The 18,110-nt window shown below is 39.7% G+C and overlaps 1 protein-coding gene across 1 annotated transcript; it reads right to left on the minus strand.

The window, feature by feature from the left end:
* Positions 1-5,536: 5,536 nt before the first annotated feature.
* NIPAL1 (NIPA like domain containing 1) lies at positions 5,537-13,730 on the minus strand. Its single transcript, XM_077176594.1, has 6 exons — positions 13,607-13,730; positions 9,989-10,255; positions 8,864-8,920; positions 8,322-8,412; positions 6,379-6,539; positions 5,537-6,247 (listed from the first exon to the last, which is right to left on the minus strand). The coding sequence occupies exons 2-6, from the start codon at positions 10,161-10,163 to the stop codon at positions 5,643-5,645; spliced, it is 1,089 nt and encodes a 362-aa protein (XP_077032709.1). The 5' UTR covers positions 10,164-10,255; positions 13,607-13,730; the 3' UTR covers positions 5,537-5,642.
* Between the last annotated feature and the right edge of the window lie 4,380 nt (positions 13,731-18,110).

The raw sequence follows: 18,110 nt of genomic DNA on the forward strand, positions 1-18,110 counted from the left end.
TGAGTCACAGTTTAATTTTTATTTCCAAATATAAAAACTAACTGTAACATTAAAATTAAATATAGAAAACCCCACAAAGTTTGGAATTTCTGAAGGATGATGGTATCTCATAATCAAATATAGTCCTGGCAGTAATCAGTCATCTTTACTGCAATAGTATTTTGATAGTTATCAACCCTTGGGAAAGGAAATCATTATTCTCAGTGTTTGAACATTTGGGAGTACCTTCAAACACACTTCTAAGGTATTTCTGCATCAAGCAAACCATGATATTCTCATTATTTCATGTAATTTCCCAGAAGAATTGATGTCACTGTTTACATTCATAATCAATTTATTTATGAGCATTCAGCGCTTTATCAGACCTATGACTGAATGCAGTCTGTTGTGGTTTAATAACTGTTGTGGTTTAACCCCAGCTGCCAACAGTACCATGCAGTGCTTGCTCACTGCCTCTGCCCTGGTGGGACAGGGAGTCAGAAAGTAAAACTTGTGGGTGAGATAAGAACAGGTTATCAGCTGAAGCAAAGTAAAATGTAACAATAGTAATAGCAATTAAAAGGAGAAAGAGAAAGGAATAGAACCCAAGAGAAGCCAGTGATGCTCAGTACCAATGCTCACTCCCTGCTGACTGATGCTCAGCCCATCCACAGGCAATAACCAGCAACCCCCAGTCAACTTCCCTCCCTCTCCCCCCCCAGGTTATACATTGATCATGACATTCTATGGTACAAAATATCCCCTTGGCCACTTCAGGTCAGCTGTCCTGGCTCTGCTCCCTCTCAGCCAAGACTGAGACAACAACACAGTACACACATGGAGCTCACCACAGTTTATGCCCAGACCACAGAAGTACAAAGCTTTTCAGCAGATGATGCACTACCAATGTGAAATTCAAGCTCTCTCCACAATATAAAGTACATGGGGACTTTGAATAATATGAGACATCTTTTTAAGCAGGTCTTGTAAAACTGGTTTTGCCATATTACTGCAGGTTAATGTGTAATACGTTACAGCACCATGCAGTGAAAACCAGCTGCATTAGATTTATGTACTCCAAGCATCTTGCTCCTGCCTCTCACTGAGCTGTTCCATGGTGAATATGGGACCCATATTCATGTTTCCACCCATCCTGGAAGCATGCTGGTCTAATAACTGGAGCCAATAATGCTTGCCTACCAGGCTTCCACTTCTCAATATAATCTTTCTGTAGGTTGCTTGGGGAAAAATTTGAAGAAGCTGTTATTAACATTCTGACAAAGAATAAATTTAACAGCTTCTATCATCAAGCTGACAGTAAATAAATGAAAAAGCATGAGAACTTGCTTCAGAGTCAGTGAAACTGGTGCTTAATTGGCAGCAAGAAATGGTCTGCAGTACAAAGGTCAGGTATCTACAGTGCATTTATTTACCAGAACAGCTACACCCTTACATAAAGACTGAGTAGGCCACCTTAACAGCTACACCCTTACATAAAGACTGAGTAGGCCACCTTAGACCTCATGGTGACTGTGAGCTTAGGTCAAATTCCAACCATATTCTAACAGGCAAAAAAATGGATGAATAGTGAGTGACATCCTTATCACTAACCATAAAGAGATGTCTGTTTCACAGTTTCTTTTTAAACTTCCATATGATGAAAATGAGATCTGGAAAAAGCAGTAAAGGAGATACCTCCATACAGGGAAACTTCCATCAAAGGCTGTAGGAGTGTTCAGCATTTGTAAAAATTTAGCTACTGTTTGCTGATCAAACATCAGAAAACTTGAACAAGTCTGTATTATGGATGGGAGGAAAAAAGGCAGAACTCCAAGCTTTTGTGAGCCAGCCACTTAGGATGCATCTCTTTTCTATTAAAAAGGTGCATTATTTGCAAAATGGAATTTATTTTCAGAAAGTGAAATTAATTCACTTGTCAAAAGTATTCCTGAGAAACAATGCAGACCAATAACTAGTGTGTACAGGGCTGGTGACACTTGTTTCAGACCAATTCCTGCCTCCATCCCTCTCCCCCCAGCAGATTTCACAGATGGGAGGCCCTGCAGGCCCACCAAAGCACATCACCATCCCTCCTCCCTCATGTACCACCAGTCTGGCTCCTGCTCAGCATCCCACCCATGTTCTGAACCATGGCACAATTTTAAAGCCTGTCCAGAAGGAGTCAGCTACTGCAAATATGCCCTGCTGGAAGGATATTTCCTAGCACACTTACCAGTTTTATGTGGAGGGATAGAATGTAAGAGAATAGTGCAGAAGGCAGTCTCACCCCTGAGGAGTTGCAGCTGTGCTAATCGCCAAAGATTGGGAACAGGCCTGCCCTTAAGAGGCCACAGCTGTGTCCAATAAGAAGACAAGTGCTACAAAAGAGTGGGTTAGCTGGGTGAGGAGAGAGATAGAGTTTGTTGGCTGTGCTGGGAAGAAGAAGGAGTTAGTGCTGTGAGGAGATGCCTGTGAGAAATCACCAAGAAGTTATGAGAGCTTTTTGAAATAAGATGACAACAGTTTTATTTTGCTGGAATTTAAAGAAAGAGAGAACAACATTTTCTAGGAGTATGGAATTCCCCATAAAGCTCCAGGATGCAGCCTGATGAGTAGAGTTTGAATTTTTGAATATGCACCCTTTGGGATGAAGATTTTTTTTTTTTTATGGCATGGTTCTTTCAAGTGTGGCTGAAAATTAAGATGGTAGAACAGATTTCTAGAGAAATTAGTAACTGATGTATTTCCTTCCAAAATGGTACAGATTTTTTTTAACCTATTGAAGTCTTCTTGACCTACCTAAATTTAGTTGATGCAGCTGTGTAAGGAGCTTAATTGCCCATTAATTTGTCCTGAGATGTGGTAATAATGAGTAGCTGCCAAGATTTGTTTGGTATCAGCATTTAAAAGCTGTAATTTGGTTAGCAATGTATTGCCTCTGAGGATTGCTTTGTTCTCCTTCTTAACCGTTTGCCCTACATACCAAAACACATCTAATTACTTTAAATAGTATTCTTCATTTCACTGCCTGGAAAACCTGACAATTCACTGAAACACTCTCCACTGAGACTGGCTGTGAGACACACATGCTTTGGGTTTTCTTCTCCAGTTTAGAAATATGAATGACACTCTTTTTTTATCCCTTGTTTAAAAACTACAGATGATCTAGCGCATAACCATGAATAATTTATTACAAGAGAAATATTAGCATAATTTCAATTAAAAAATCAAAGTTATTCCAAACCAGTCACTAAATAGAAACATTTAAAAAAATAGCATCTCTTACAACAAATGTTTTTATACAAAAAATTAATCACTAATTTACTTCTAACATGATGGACTTCTTGTACACCATGAAAATAACCATTAACTTTGTTTTTTTGACATTGTTAGAAAATAGCATTCTTTTATTATTAGTTGCTATTTATGTGTAATAGCAGATACAAAGATCCAGTAGAAAATACAGGAATTTTGCTTGTTATAAGCTAATTATTGCCAGCAGCTGGTACATAAGGAGTCCACACCCTTCTCAAAGGAAGTATTATGATATATCTTTAAAAAATGCCAATGCACATCCATTCAAGAACTGGACTGGTTGTTATTTCTTACAAATAACTGATTTAGTCACACCACAGTGATGACTCTATAGGCAAATAAAGGGGCCATGAACTATGCAAAAGCATTTCTTTTTCTCTTTTTTACAGTCAATGTTTTCTTCAGTTATTCTTTGAACTGTGTAATTCAGAGTGAAAAGCAAGCTTTTGTTAAAGAACAAACTATAAAACCCCCTCCATCTTTAGCTTTTTTTATTGTTTGTATTACTTGGTCTTAACTATTAAGATTTAGAAGCTTGAATCTGGTAAATAAAACCAAAGTATTCTCTACATTAACTAAGAAGTAATGAAACCCTGTTAGTAGATTTTCTTGTCTGAAGCTTTTTTAACAGCAAAGAATTGCTGTGAATTTCATCACTCAAGCTGAAAAATACTCCAAATTGATGATGTGTACAATGTCATTATATTTTGAAGGCAAGTACATTTTTAGTGAAAATGTCCCTTTTGCTGGGTAATAGTGATAGCAATAATAACTATTAGGTAATAGCCACTTAAATATATGAAATATAAGCAGCAACCCTTTTGTGAAGGATGAGCTTTCTTTGACAGAACAATTTTCTAGCCATCCAAACTGTTGTCTTCTACTAAACCTTCTGAACATTAGGAAACATATAGCCTGCTTCATGAGGAAGTTCTGCTTGGCATATAAATTTCAGCTGATTTAAACCAGTTTTTAAGTGCTGAAGTCATGGCATCCCCTGGCAAACTTTCTGGACTCACACTTAAAGATCCAAAGACTGGAAATGCTGCCTTCTGATGAGCTTGTCACCAACCACATGTCTGATTGCTGAACTTACTTACTTACAAAGTGGAAAACAAAGAGGGTTGTAATGAGTAAACCATGGACTGTGCAAGCTTTTTTGTGACAGGAAGATCAGTGACCACAACTGAGGAACTACAGTACAGTTACCAAACTTCAAGGCCTCTGGTAGGTTAACATATTGTTAAACCTCTAATAGGGGCAAATAGTTTTTTTTAGAGAAGTCCAAACTCAAAAAAAGACATTCTGACATTTCTCACCCCTTGCCTACCACTCATCCTCTACCTAGTATTTTTGGAAGTAGTGCATGGATTGTAAAATGAATTTTGCACTTATAAAAGAATAAAAATTAACAGGACTGCTTTATTATTAATAAAGAACAATGCCTTCCCAGAAAATGAGGAAAAAATTTTGAAAAGCTTAAATGGGTTATAATTAATAGATGGCTGCATTAGGAAGAAGTATGGAAATAAGTAAAGCTCCTTCTTAATCCTCAAAATAATATAAAACAAAGTGGAAATTTTTAATTGCATGTTCTGTTTTTCTCCTGCCTTTGAATACTTAATTCTATAACCTCATGTAACTTTTTAAGCCAGTAGCAACTGTTTTCAGGCCTCTAATGAATTTTATTTTTCTTCAACTCAGTCTTAGTTTTGTAATAAAAAAGTTACAGGCACATTCAGGGATTCACAATCCATTCAGGATTCCTTGAGAAGAAAAGCTGAGATGTATCAAGAATTGTATTTGCTAAAATTTTTGTGACATCTAATCAATGCTCATTGGCAGGTCATCAAAAGTGAAAAAATCTTGCATAAAATTTTATATGAAAAACTAAGTGTTAAACACTGTTTTCTTCATATTATGTCTCCAATGAAGATCCTTCATGTAGAGTATCTACAAGCTCACTTGGCAATAAATTATAAAAATATAAAGCCAGAAATATTAAGGCCATCACAAGATAATAGCAGAGTACCTGCCATTTCAGCAATGATTGTCTTTTATCATCAAAAGAAAATTGCATTTGTAAACATGGCTTACAAAAACCATTCTTTTTTGCTAAAATTTCCCAGGAAGACATGCTGCATAAAAGAAGGACCATGTTTTTCATTGCCTAACATATAATCACCACCAGGTTTCTGTCTGTTGTGCTAATTACTGACCATTTTCACTCATTACTGCCTCACAGACTAATTTCCAGAGGACTGCAGAAAAGTAGAGCTTTCTAGTAGACATGGGGGGGCTGAGTTTGCAATTCATGACACTTTGATGATAAACACTGCTTGAGTGTTTCACTGACTGAATAAAATGTTGTCCTCCTCATATGCCAGAGCTGGGTTTTCCATGCTCTCCAGCAGAGTGTGACCGGTTTCAGATTCACGGTGTGGTGGTGATGGTTCTTTGGCAACATTGGACATTAACTGACTCCAGGTGATGTTAGTGTTTTTGAAAGCATGCAGTAGGAAGATGCCAATGATGATGCTGCAGAATCCACTCAGGGTTCCAATGATATCACCCAGTTCCATACTGCTCCACTCCTTGAACAAGATGATGGAGCACGTCACCACTGTGGTAGTGAAGCACACGTAGTAAATGGGTGTCACAAGGGATGTGTTGAACACATCCAGGGCTTTGTTGAGGTAGCTGATCTGAGTGCTGACTGAGAGCACCAAGATGCCCACCAGAATGTAAAGCAGGGGATGGCGATAGACTGGCTTCCTCTGCAGCATCTGCTTGATGGCAATGCCCAGACCCTTCACAGATGAGACGGAGAAGGCACCGATGAGAGAGCAAATTAAAACGTAGATCAGTATATTTGTCTGACCTCTCTTTGGAGCCACAACAATGATCAGGACAAGGGCAACGACTGTCAGCAGAACAGCAAATGTAACAAACACTGTAAAAAAGAGGAAAGGGAAGAGTAATACACACAACACCAGACTATGCTCACGAACATGCTCAGTTGTTCAGTGTCCTGGACACTTCCCTATGAACTGCAGCATGTCTTCACTGCAATTGCATACAGACCTGGATCTTGCAGCTTTCTTTCCATCTCATCTAGTGAGGTGACCTCCTCCTCCTCTGGGGCATGAATAACCATGACTGTTGACCCCAAAATGCTCAGTACACAGCCCAGCTTTCCATGAATATTCAGCTTCTCATTTAAAAAATAGGATGACAATATAGCACTGTTCAGCAAAATAGAAATAAAATGTTCAGCTCCACCAGGCACAGAAGACATTCAAAATCTCTCTGTGTAGCATATCAGAAAACCTCTCTTGAATTTGGATATATGGTAAACCAGTCTGAAACAATCAAATTTTGAGGAGTTTTTCCAAGAAAGTTGGTCATGACCAAGAAGGTAAGGTTAGGTTTTAGGGAGTTTAGCAACCCTTATTGCTTCCTTCCAGGTTGTAAAAGGGTCCAAATTGCTAAGGAGCTTCTCATTCCTGATTGCCTGGGTCAGGGTATGCACTCTCACTGTAGATTAACCACAAGAGCTGTTTATTTCTTCCAAAAATGGCTCAAAGCAGTTCATTTGCTATTACAACCAATGCACATGAGTGCTGGAAACTATTCCTTATCTCTCCCCACGTTCTCCCACCCAGGCACACTTTCTGCCTGGCTTGCCAAGGGCTTCCCCCAAAACACAGAGAAGGCATGTCTCCCCCTTCAGAGATCAACCCTAGAATCTCCACGGGGTTGATTATTTAACCTAAGCACAATAACGTGGCCTAAAACACCACTCATAGGGTATGATTAGCCTGTTGGAGAACAACCTTGGGCACAGACACGGGCTTAATGGTGTGTGAACACACAAACAGTTACTCAACCTACTGATCAAAATACAGACCTTTTTTCACACAAGGGTAATGAGTTCACTGACATGAAGTTCTAACAACCCCTCTGTCTCATGAAAATTTGAATGATTGCTCTCCCTGTCAAAGAAGAGAGCAATAAAACTCAAGCTGTTTTTGCACAGCAGCAGCCAGCTGATCTGCATTTACCAACACGCTGACCCCAGCACCACTGCAGGGACTCAGTTACATTGGTTTTGCTATGACAGAACAGCTGCAGTTTGAGCAGGTAGATCATTCCAAGTATCCTGGGCGGGGGGGTTTGTTTGGAGTTTTTTGTTTGGGTTATTTTTTGTTTTTAATATGTGGCGCATATTGTTTTAAACACAGTGTTTCATATAATATACTCAGTTCTTAAAAATCAGTTTTACATTTAAATTACTATAATTTCATTTTGCTAAAAGATTGTTTCCTATAAAATTTTTGTATGCGCAGTCCATGTCCTTTCTGCTGCTATGATAGCCGCATTACTGTATGTGCTTAAGAACTTGGAAATTATTTTTTTCTTCATACATAGGAAACAATAAGTCTGTGAAGGACATTTATGTTTCAAAAGAACCACAAATTTTAATTGTGGATACAGAAAAAAGCTTAGATTTTCTTTGCCTTCTTTCCATAAAGATTTCAAAAATACCAAACAAAATCAAAATATGTACTAATATGTGCCTTAATATGAAATTGCGCTCTGATCAATAGAAATGTTTTTGAAAACATTTTGTGAAGGAATGTTGTATTTTTATTTAAAGTTCAGGCACAGCCGAAGAACAGGATAACAGTTCTTTAAAAAGTTCCAGTTCTCTAGGAATAGATAAATTACCTTTTATCAGCAGTATACCTTGTTTATGCTGATAAGAATTACTTTGTGATCTAGGTGAAAAGCTAATGGGAAGGCATTCAGTGGCCTTTGCAACAAGACTTCTGATTCTATCTATCCAGATAACTCAGTTCTCAATAAGGAAAAATATATTTCCAGAAAGCAATGAAAAGCATTTTCTGCCCATCAATTGCTTTTCAGTTTTCTTATTAAAAATCTCTACTTTCAGCCAAAGCCAGTATTTTTTCCCTCATGCAGTGAGTGGTTTTTGCCAAGGCTTGCTCCCCATTGGTACTGACCTTATTAGAACACTCAGTGCACCCAAGGGGGTAACCAAGGTTGCAGGTGCAAAGGCATAGGCAGCAAAGTTTGCAGCTTCTCCTAATCCCACTGCAGAAGAAAGAACATTTGGATCAGCTTGGAGGAGAATATTAAAAGGCACGCTATTGTAAATATTTGTATGACAACTATGACAGCAAATACAAACCAAAATCCTTTTTCTGCACTATATATATGCACATTTTCATTTCAAAATTAGCTGCACAACTAATAAATGCTGGAAGAAAGTAGAATACTCTTCTCCTAAGTACTCCTAGAATCTGGACAGATGCAATTCCATGGCATTTGACCAGATATTAAAGAAAAGATGGTTATTCTGCAGAGAGCTCTTAAGACCAAATGCAGTATTTGAAAGATGGCATATGAGAAGAGCTTGTCATGAATGTGATTGCAAGGACATTTCTTTTAAGTGAAGGGAATGAAAAATCAGACAACAAATCTATTTAAAACAATCTGCTTTTTGTAGATTTACATATAGGCTGAGAGGAAAGAGCTGACTTACTTGATAGCAGTCCAGCCCACCAAAGCCATTCCTTCAAATAAGAATATCCACCTTGTCCTGAAAGAGAAAAAATAACCTTATCTTAGAGGAAACAGATCACCTTACTGTAAGAAACAAAAAGTACAGCTTCACATTTGCACTTACAAAGTACAAAAAGAGCATGTTACCTAAATGCAAAAAGAAGAATATTTGATTTTGACTGACATTTTATTAACGACTCTACTGCTTTGTGACTTGGGCTTCTAAAAAATGCTATTTGACTAAATGTACACAGAGGTGAAGTTTCAAGCAAAAGTAGAATGTTTATAAAGATTTTTGGTGAGCTTAAGAGATGTTTCAAAATGCTTTTCCAGGTCAGATCCAATATATTCATACAGTCAACTGCAGTTTGACTCTCCTTTTACTTTAGGTTTGAAGAAATTAGAAAGAACAATGCCCCCATGTGCATGACTTTTTTTTTTTTTACATAAAACATAAGTATATCTTATATTCAGTATTGGTTTTTTCAAATAACCAAATTCTCTGGAATAATATTTTCCAATAAAGACAACAAACAAAAGAAAAACTGCTAATGCTATGTACTTAAATCCATGCAAAGCAAATTAAGACATTAGGGCAACTGTTCTTTTTCTAGCTGTTCATCTGTTGACTTTGATGAAGGGATAGTTGTACTAACTGTAGAAACTTGTGTAATAAATGTCATTTCTGCAACTCATTGCACTCACTTTAAAGAAGCTGAGCAAAACAAAAAAGGTAAACCAGCCTAAGACTTTCAATCTCAAATGAGGGGGAAGAAAGATTGAAAAAAGAGGGAGAAGGGCATTTTGGAGGATAAGACAAATAGAGAATTTTATTTTGGTAACTAATTGCTCTCAGTGAGGAACTAGCACCAGCTCACTAGATTTAATACCCACTGCATATCTCTTAGTCCTAAGAGTTCTGAAATCCCAGTCCCTGTAACCACACACAGAAATAATAGCATGTCTCCATCCCTTACCAAGACAGGACTTCTGATCACCATTAAAGTAGTTTTAAACATGTGATCTGTGACTTGAACCTTGATTTTGTCAAGTTAGAAGAGGTGTTTGTGTCCCCAGCTGGAGCAAGGATGGCACCATCACCTACCAGCTCGGGTGACTCCTTTGTCTGCCAGTTTCAAAAGTCCTTTCTTCTTCAGTATGAAACTAGAACCAATAAAGATACTGGAGCCTATAGCCAAAGCCAAGCCAATGTAGAGGTGGTATTTGCTTCCAGAAGGGAGGGAAATGCTCCAATTTGTTTCATTGCCAGTCCCCTCCATAGAGGTGAGGAGAGGAGAGTGTGATTCAGACACGTTGGTGATCTGGCACCATGCCTGGCAGGAGTCAGGGCAAGAAAAAGAGAGCACGGCACCTGGGAGCAGAAAAAGAAGGACAAATGATTCACAACACAGGCCCAGCTCTAGAAGAGCCCTGTTCCCACTCTGCTCAATCCTTTTCGTGTCTTTGCAAAGCACCTGTAATTTCTGACTGTGCAAATAACACACAAAACCCACACAATGTAGACGATGCTGCTGTGGGTCATTACCCACTCCTGTAGCTCACAGGTGATTACATTATTTTACATCCATGTTTTGCATTTCATTGGCTCAGGCAATAAGGGGAAGGCCGAGCAATGCAACAAAAAAATATTAGCTTCAGTTTAAAATTCAACTCAAAATCTTAAAAGCTAAACTGAAACCTGAAGATGAAAGAGCTCCTTTTTTTTTGTGCAGAGACCACAAACATATAGCCAAATCCATGATTTTGGACTTTGCCTGTTAAAGTAAGCCTGCTGCTATTCAAGGCTTCTGGTTTTATATTGGTAGCTAAGATTGGAAAAACAAATGGAAAAAAGGAAGGAAAAATCAAACAGAGAGAAAACTCTCACTGCATATGGGTGCTAAGGCATTTTATAAAAACTGTTCAGTGAATACTGTGTGAGCCAAGTCTTATTTAACCAATCACAAAATTTTCAGGTGAAGGCCTCATTCCACCTCCCAGCAAATTTAATCTATCTAACCTCAGAAAGCCCTGGGTGGAGGTAGATCACAGGCCACAGGGGACAGTTCCCCCAGCTATCCCTGCAACCCTGCTGGAGAGCTGGGTGATCCTGAGCAGGGACCAAAGGCTCACACTCAGCTAGCCAAGCATTATCAGTACCACTATGATAACAGCCTGTGGGAATGGCATCATTGTAATCAGCCTAGATTTGTTTCTAAAGGAAGAGCAGGTAGTGCATTTCCAAGAACAAAAGGAGTTGCTTTTTTCATGGGGAAGCAGGGGTCAGGCAGCAAAGCTGCTACAGGGCTTGGGCAGTCTAGGCTGATGTCTCGGTTTGTTACAGTGGAGTGCATCAGGCAGCCAGTGTGGATTACAGACTCTAGCATGGAAAACTTTTAACAATCTTTTTTGTAAAGAAGGCTTATTGTGAAGACATGTTAAAATATGAAACAATTTGCAGAAGTACAAAAGCTCAGTCCACCATGATACATAGGAAGCAGGAGATGCAACAAATAGGGTTTTTTTTTCCCATGGTTTCCCTGTAATTAAAATAATACATGAACGATTCATCCTGAAGAGTGACAGCATCAGTAATACACTCCCTTTTTTTCTTTTATTTTCTTCTCCCCTTTCCCAACTGAAGAAATGGCACTTGGGGACTTGGTAGAAAAGGATGTGCCTCTGTGTTCACATGTAAGCTCTGGAAATAAAAAATGTTATATCAAAAGTACTTCACTGAACAATTAACAAGAAGCAGACTTGGATAATTCATTTAATACAGTTTAACAAAGAATAGTTAAAATACATAAGGTCCTAAAAATATCCTATTTGCTGTTGGCAATGCTGGTATTAGCTCTGGGAGACAGAACCCTTTTCAAGTAAGGAACTAGAGTGAGTACCTGCTCCCTTTTTTCTCATTCTATATTATACAACATACTGCAGGAAGTTATAATTTGATTTGCAGGCTGTGCAAACACACTTCCTTGTTTGCCAAGAGTGTTTCCATATAACAGAAGTTGTTTTGTATTGCTAAGTCAGACTTAATAAAAATGTTCCCACAAGATAGGCACGTTCATATTCACCAGCTGAAGATTAAAATCTTAGAGAACTTAGATCCACATGCAGTTCCTGTTGCATAGTATGTAGGATAGATACTATTCTACACTCTTATCATTACTAGAAATTACAGTTGGATAATGTAAAAATATGGAATTAGCATTTGCACCTGAAAGTATTTTAAAATCCTAAACTATTAGCATAGTCTTAGAAGAAGAAAAATTTGCATATACTTGTTATGACATAATTAGTGAAGGATAAATCACAAAGCAAAATTACAGAAAAGTCCTTTAAGCATAACTATATTTTCTCTTTATAAACACATACCAGGGCAAGATAAAAATGCCCTGCTCGTGGCATGGGGGTTGGTTTAAATAGCCTTCAAAGGTCCCTTCCAATCCAAACTATTCTATTATTCTGTGAAAAAAACCAAGGGAGACATGAATGAAATCCCTTAGCTCCCAATACCTATACTGATGCCAAACCAGGATGGTGTGAGAAGCAGTAAACATTCCTTGCCTTTAATGAAAAGAAAACATGAAGATAAACACTCCTGATAAGTATAGTCCTTCAGTTTCCTGCAACAGTAAGGAAACTGTAAGGCAGCTTTCTATCAGTGCGTTGGGTTTCTACAGTGAAGAAAATAACAATTTTCTTCCCCCTTTTTGGTGACTGGTGTACTTTCATTTAGCTGGAGATGAATGGCAGGCTTATTTTGTTTCATGTGAAACAAAATGTTTTTCTATGTGTTCTAAAGGTTTTCATTCCTCAGCATACCTTATGACATCAGAAAAATTTAATCATGCCATTTGTACTAAGTCACCCAGTGACTGCCACAGGTTGTTTCTCTCCTTTCTGAATTACAATCTTTGCCCACATTCACAAAGAAATATTGGATTTATCACTGAGAAGAGTAATTTTGAATGCTTATGATCTCTGTTTATTGGGCTGAGCAGCTTCTCATGGTTAAAGAAAAAAAAGTCATTTGTTCCACTTGCATGAAAAGTGGCATGTAACTGCATTGATCAAAGAACCACCTGAGAGACGGGAAGAGGAGGCTGATCCAGGAATTACTGTTATTTTATTACCCCTGTGAACAGTCTGAAGATCACTTGGAAAGGCTGAGGAAGATGACAAATCACTGAGGCTACCTGGCTTGCTCAGCACAGAGTTTCTGTAGCTAAGCTAGTTTCACCTCCTACTTCCAAATGTCAACAAACATGAACCTGTCAGCAGAACTCCTCCTAGCAGAAATAATCTCTCCCAGCTCTGACTCAAGACTGGCAGCAACAGGAAACCAGTCTGAGCCAAGGCAGCTGCTGGTGTAACTTCTGAACTTTTTTTATGATTCAGCTATTTTTTTTTCTTTTTTTTTTTCCCTTAAACACTTAAATATTCTCTATCTGAATTGACCAGACACTCCGGTGCTATGCACTGCTTGTGACATGCATGACTTGCTGTCATTCTGCAGTTCGGGGCTGACTTGCCTTGGTTAGTGACAGCCAACTTGGCTCTTAACCTGCTACTGAAGATACTGGTCCTAAGTCATCTCGAAAACTAATTGCTTTGATTAAACAATAATTTAACCATTTCTAGCAGGCTCACGACCCACCCCTGGCAGAAACATGAAAGGCCTTTCTCGGTCACCCAGGAAATACCAACCCACCTTTGCCAAGGCGCAGCTCCTGGGGCCAAAAGTGGGTGTATCGAGAAGCAGCAAGGAATTCCTCCCTGGCACGCCTGGAGTGGAGACTCACCAAAAGGCACAAAACAAAGTTGACAAGATGTTTAATCCCAGGCAGCCTCGGCAGAAGCGCAGTAGCTTCCCCGGCGCCGGACCCACGCCACTCCTCGGAAAACAACGGGGTGCCGCCGGGGCGGAGGGAAATCTGACGGGGGCTCCGACACCGGGGAAACAGGAGGGCACGGCCGCGTCCCGAGCCCCGCCGACCCTCCGCGTCCCGAGCGATGCACGCACCGAACAGACCGAGCCAGCCCCGCGCCCTCCCGCGGAGCCCCGGCCCCGCGGCCGCGCAGACACCGACCCGCAGGACAGGACGGGCAGACTCTGACCCGCACGGCAGGACCGACGGACGGACGGACGGGCAGACACTGACCCGCACGGCAGGACGGACGGACGGGCAGCGCCACTCCGGGCCCCACGGCTGCCAGGATCCGCGGGCTCCGCCCGCCCGGGCGCGGCTCAGCGCACCTGGGCGCGCCCGCTCGCCGGCGGAGACGGAGGTGGCATCCCCTCCACTTGCGGGGGAAAGGGCGCGCAGGGCTCCAGGAGTGACCCCGAATGGGCTTTTTAGATCGTTATCGAGTCCCAGACCTAGGGAGTTCTGTGGCCCCACCTGAACACTGAATCCAAAGAAGAGCGCACTCTCCTGAAGTACCTTGGCAGCATTTGCCTCTCCTGAAGTCTCTACAGATTTAGTTTCCTTCCCCTTCGCAGCTGGGAGAAGAGATGAGCAGTCTTGATGTGCAGCCACTTGTGTCTATGACAAGCTGCCTGTGCTCGCTTTGGCCGGTGGATCTGCGGGCAAGCAGAGGGATCCCCCAGCCAAACTATGGCAGCGTCCTAGAACAAGGGCAGTGCCTGGTGATGCACACCCTGAGATGACTCCCTGTGGCTTAACAGGCTCCAGGTTGTTACAAGAAATAATTACCTTTATTACCCAAGACCTTAGTTGAATAGTTTCAACTGAGGTCTTGGTTTTGACATGATTACGTGAAATACATTTACAAAATGTAAGGCTTAATAAAACATTACATGTTGTCCAGCGAACTTGGGACACTCTGCAGACCTTTAGCATGCACAAGGATTTCTCTAACTGGAATCAAAATTGCAAATTTAACACACCTCCACAGAGCACCACAGGGATACACAGGATTGAGATTACAGCTGGAACCAGGCTTTGCAGCACAGTACCCAAACTAATCATCATTGGTTTTGAAAAGTTGTACCATTGGGGCATACTGCTGAAATACATTGACATTATCAGCAAAATAACTTGGTTTTCCTTGGCTTAGGTATCCTTGACTTTGCAGTCCTGTGGTTAAACCAAGAGACCAGTTTCAATGTCTTAGTCTCATTTTTTTTATTTCAGTATTTATTTTTTAACATTACCAGCACTCTGTATGTTAGGAGAAAAGGAACATTGAATTTCCTTTTTGTGATTTTAGTTACCATTCCACTTTATCTTTACTATGTCTACACTATAACAACTTCTAGGGAAGGTGGCCTGAATCCAGTGCAGGCTGCATGATAGATAGACTTCTCTGCTTTAACATTTCTAAAGCAGGTTACTGCTAAAAAAACAGCAAAAATTTAAATTGTACTTGAAAGAGTTATATCAAAATTTTATAGCATAATCTGAAAGTTTGGGAGAAAACTGTGATCTTCTGTACAACATAAGCATGCCCATAGGATAAAAACATTTATATGGACAGATGCATGTCTGCAGTCTGTTTCAAATTCCTGTTTTTGTTCTGTGTCCTCTCAGATCTGTCAACTCTGTTTGTTCATATCCCTGTTTCTGCAAAAATATGTCAATTTTTTGAGCTTGCTGCATTCCTGCAAGTGACTCTGTTGGCAGATCTGCTGAGAAGGGAAGTGGTAATATCCACAGAGCCCTGCTGGAGCAGCAGAGAAGGTGGGAGAGGGTGAGCTGCCAAAGACCGCCTCTTCCTCTGGCACAGCTCTTGCTGACCTGCTGCTCACAGCTTCACTGTGGTGCAGTACCCAGAGCAAGAATGCTGAGAAACAGCACAGCTAACACTTCTCTGAAAGTGAAAGTAGATGGGCCTCTGTACCAGCCAAGTCCTTTAGCAGGCTGTGGACATCAAAGTCTATTTAATTAATAAATAAAATATTTAATCTGATTTACACATTTGTTGACAGCTGGCTGTGCATGAACCAGCAGTGTGCCCAGGTGGCTGGGAAAACCAATGGCATCCTGCCCTCTATCAGGAATAGTGTGGCCAGCAAAATTTTGTCTCCCTGAGGTTGACACTGATGAGGCCAGATTGTGAATCCTGTGTTCAGTTCTGGGCCCATCACTACAAGAAGGACATTGAGGTGCTGCAGCAAGTCCAGAGAAGGGCAGTGGAGCTGGTGAAGGGTCTGGAGCACAAGTCCTGTGAGGAGTGGCTGAGGGAGCTGGAGGTATTTAGCCTGGAGAAAAGGAGGCTCAGGATAAACCTTACACCCCTCTACAGCTGCCTGAAAGGAGGTTGTAGTTAGAAGAGGGTTGGTCTCTTGTCCCAAGTCAAAAGGACCTGGACAAGAAGAGACGGCTTCGGGTTGTGCCAGGGGAGGTTTTTCTTCACTCAAAGGGTTGTCAAGCATTGGAACAAGCCACCTAAAGAAATGGTGCACTCACCATCCCTGGAGGTATTTAAAAGATGTATAGATATGGTAGTGATGGGTATCATTTAATGGTGAATGTAATAGTGTTGGGTTGAATTTTACTTAATTATCTTAAGAGTATTTTCCAACTTAAATGATGCTATATACTTATTGTTCCTTGGCTGAAAATCTTTAAATACTTCGTATTTTTATATTGTAATAATCTGCAACAAGCACTATGAGACCCTTTTTCTTCTTAGAAAAAAATATGAAGTCACAAAAAACTTGTGACTAACAATCCAAGTCAATGGATAGATGCAAAAAACTGGCAATCCATAATATTATTACAGAAGAGAGTAGTCATAGTTCATGTATAAATACTTCACTGATGATTAGCAGTTTTCATACTCAATTTGTTTTGAAGAACTTTGAGAAAATGTCAGGAAGAAACTAACTACATAAAAGAAATTTATCAACATTGATATATTTTTCTTTATTTTGGATGACATGTAAAGGTCAAATGGGAAAGAAAATAAAGTATTGATATACAATCTTGTTAACTGACATAAAGAGAAAAAAGATGCCATTTTGCCATTGAAAATGACACTTATGACTGATTTAGAGCAATGCCTGGATTATGAGCTAATGCAAATCAGCACAGAACCATTTAATTCCCTGGAGCTGTGCCAGATACACTAAGCACAGATCAACCTTTTGTGTATGAAGTAAAAATATGCATGTAGTAATAGTCATAGCAATTTTGTGGCAGTATCCATTTCTCCCAAAGAGGAATTAAGTGTCTTATGAAACCTTGCTATGTCCTTCCATGTTATTGCATTATTCTCCCCCCCCCATTAAATGTTTGGAAAATGCAAGGAAAAATTTATGTTAAAATTCTGCTACTTATGTAGTTACATAACTTCATGAAATATGTAATATATGAAAGGTTTCATTAAACTTTCCTTAAAGCCAGTAAGCACTGACTTTAATTGTTGATCTTTTATAAAAATGGAAGCACTGACTATCTAGCCAATTTTAATCTTTTACATTTATAACTAAAACAGTAATTGTAAACCTCCTTTTTGTGCCTTAATAAATCCCATCTTTACCTCTGTATTAGCCATGAACAACTTAATTACCATAATTTGTGTATCTCTTTGGCTTTGTTATAAATTTAATCTTGTTGAAGATTTTTTTCTTATGTGAATGGACATTGAGTTCCTTATGCAGTATTGAATTACGTTTTTGTATATACTGAAGATGATGACAAGTTTCACCACAATTAGAAAACCTGTTCACTGTGCAGCTGGTTCAGGTGCAGACATGAAGCAAGAACTATCTCTTTTATTATTATTTAGGAAAATAACCTGTTTCATTTTAAAATCATTTTATAATTGCTCAGCTTCCCTGTTCTGCATTACTCTGCCAGCAGTTGTTGCTACACGACAGTGTCCAACCATGAGCTCTGTTCAATACAGAAGCTAAAAACACATTACTTACCATTCCTGGCATGTAGCCACAAAAACTACTGAAGTAGATTTGTGAATGAAGCTCTAAACGTAGGAACTCTACCTTCTCCACTAAAAGGTGATTTAGGGCAGACCTGCAGGATCAGTACAAGTGAAGAAATTAGGTTAAAGTGAGAAAAAAAAAAAGGGGCACTAGACTGTGCAAAATTATTAGATTGCTCTACATACTGTGTAGAAATAAATTGCATAGGTGTTCCCTTTTAAATGCCCAGATAGTGCCACCTTAACCCCTACTATTCTACAAAGGGTGAATAACGTGTAAGGCGGGAATTATTAAAAATTTTCAT

The sequence above is a fragment of the Agelaius phoeniceus genome, chromosome 4, assembly GCF_051311805.1.
Source record: "Agelaius phoeniceus isolate bAgePho1 chromosome 4, bAgePho1.hap1, whole genome shotgun sequence".
Taxonomy (NCBI): Eukaryota; Metazoa; Chordata; class Aves; order Passeriformes; family Icteridae; genus Agelaius; species Agelaius phoeniceus.

Coding starts and splice junctions, on each gene's coding strand:
- NIPAL1 (XM_077176594.1), bottom strand. CDS start 10,163: ATGGAGGGGACTGGCAATGAAACAAATTGGAGCATTTCCCTCCCTTCT. Junction 8,921..9,988: donor CAAAGGAGTCACCCGAGCTG/GTAGGTGATGGT, acceptor TTTCTCTTTCAG/GACAAGGTGGATATTCTTAT. Junction 6,248..6,378: donor AAGAAAGCTGCAAGATCCAG/GTCTGTATGCAA, acceptor TCTTTTTTACAG/TGTTTGTTACATTTGCTGTT.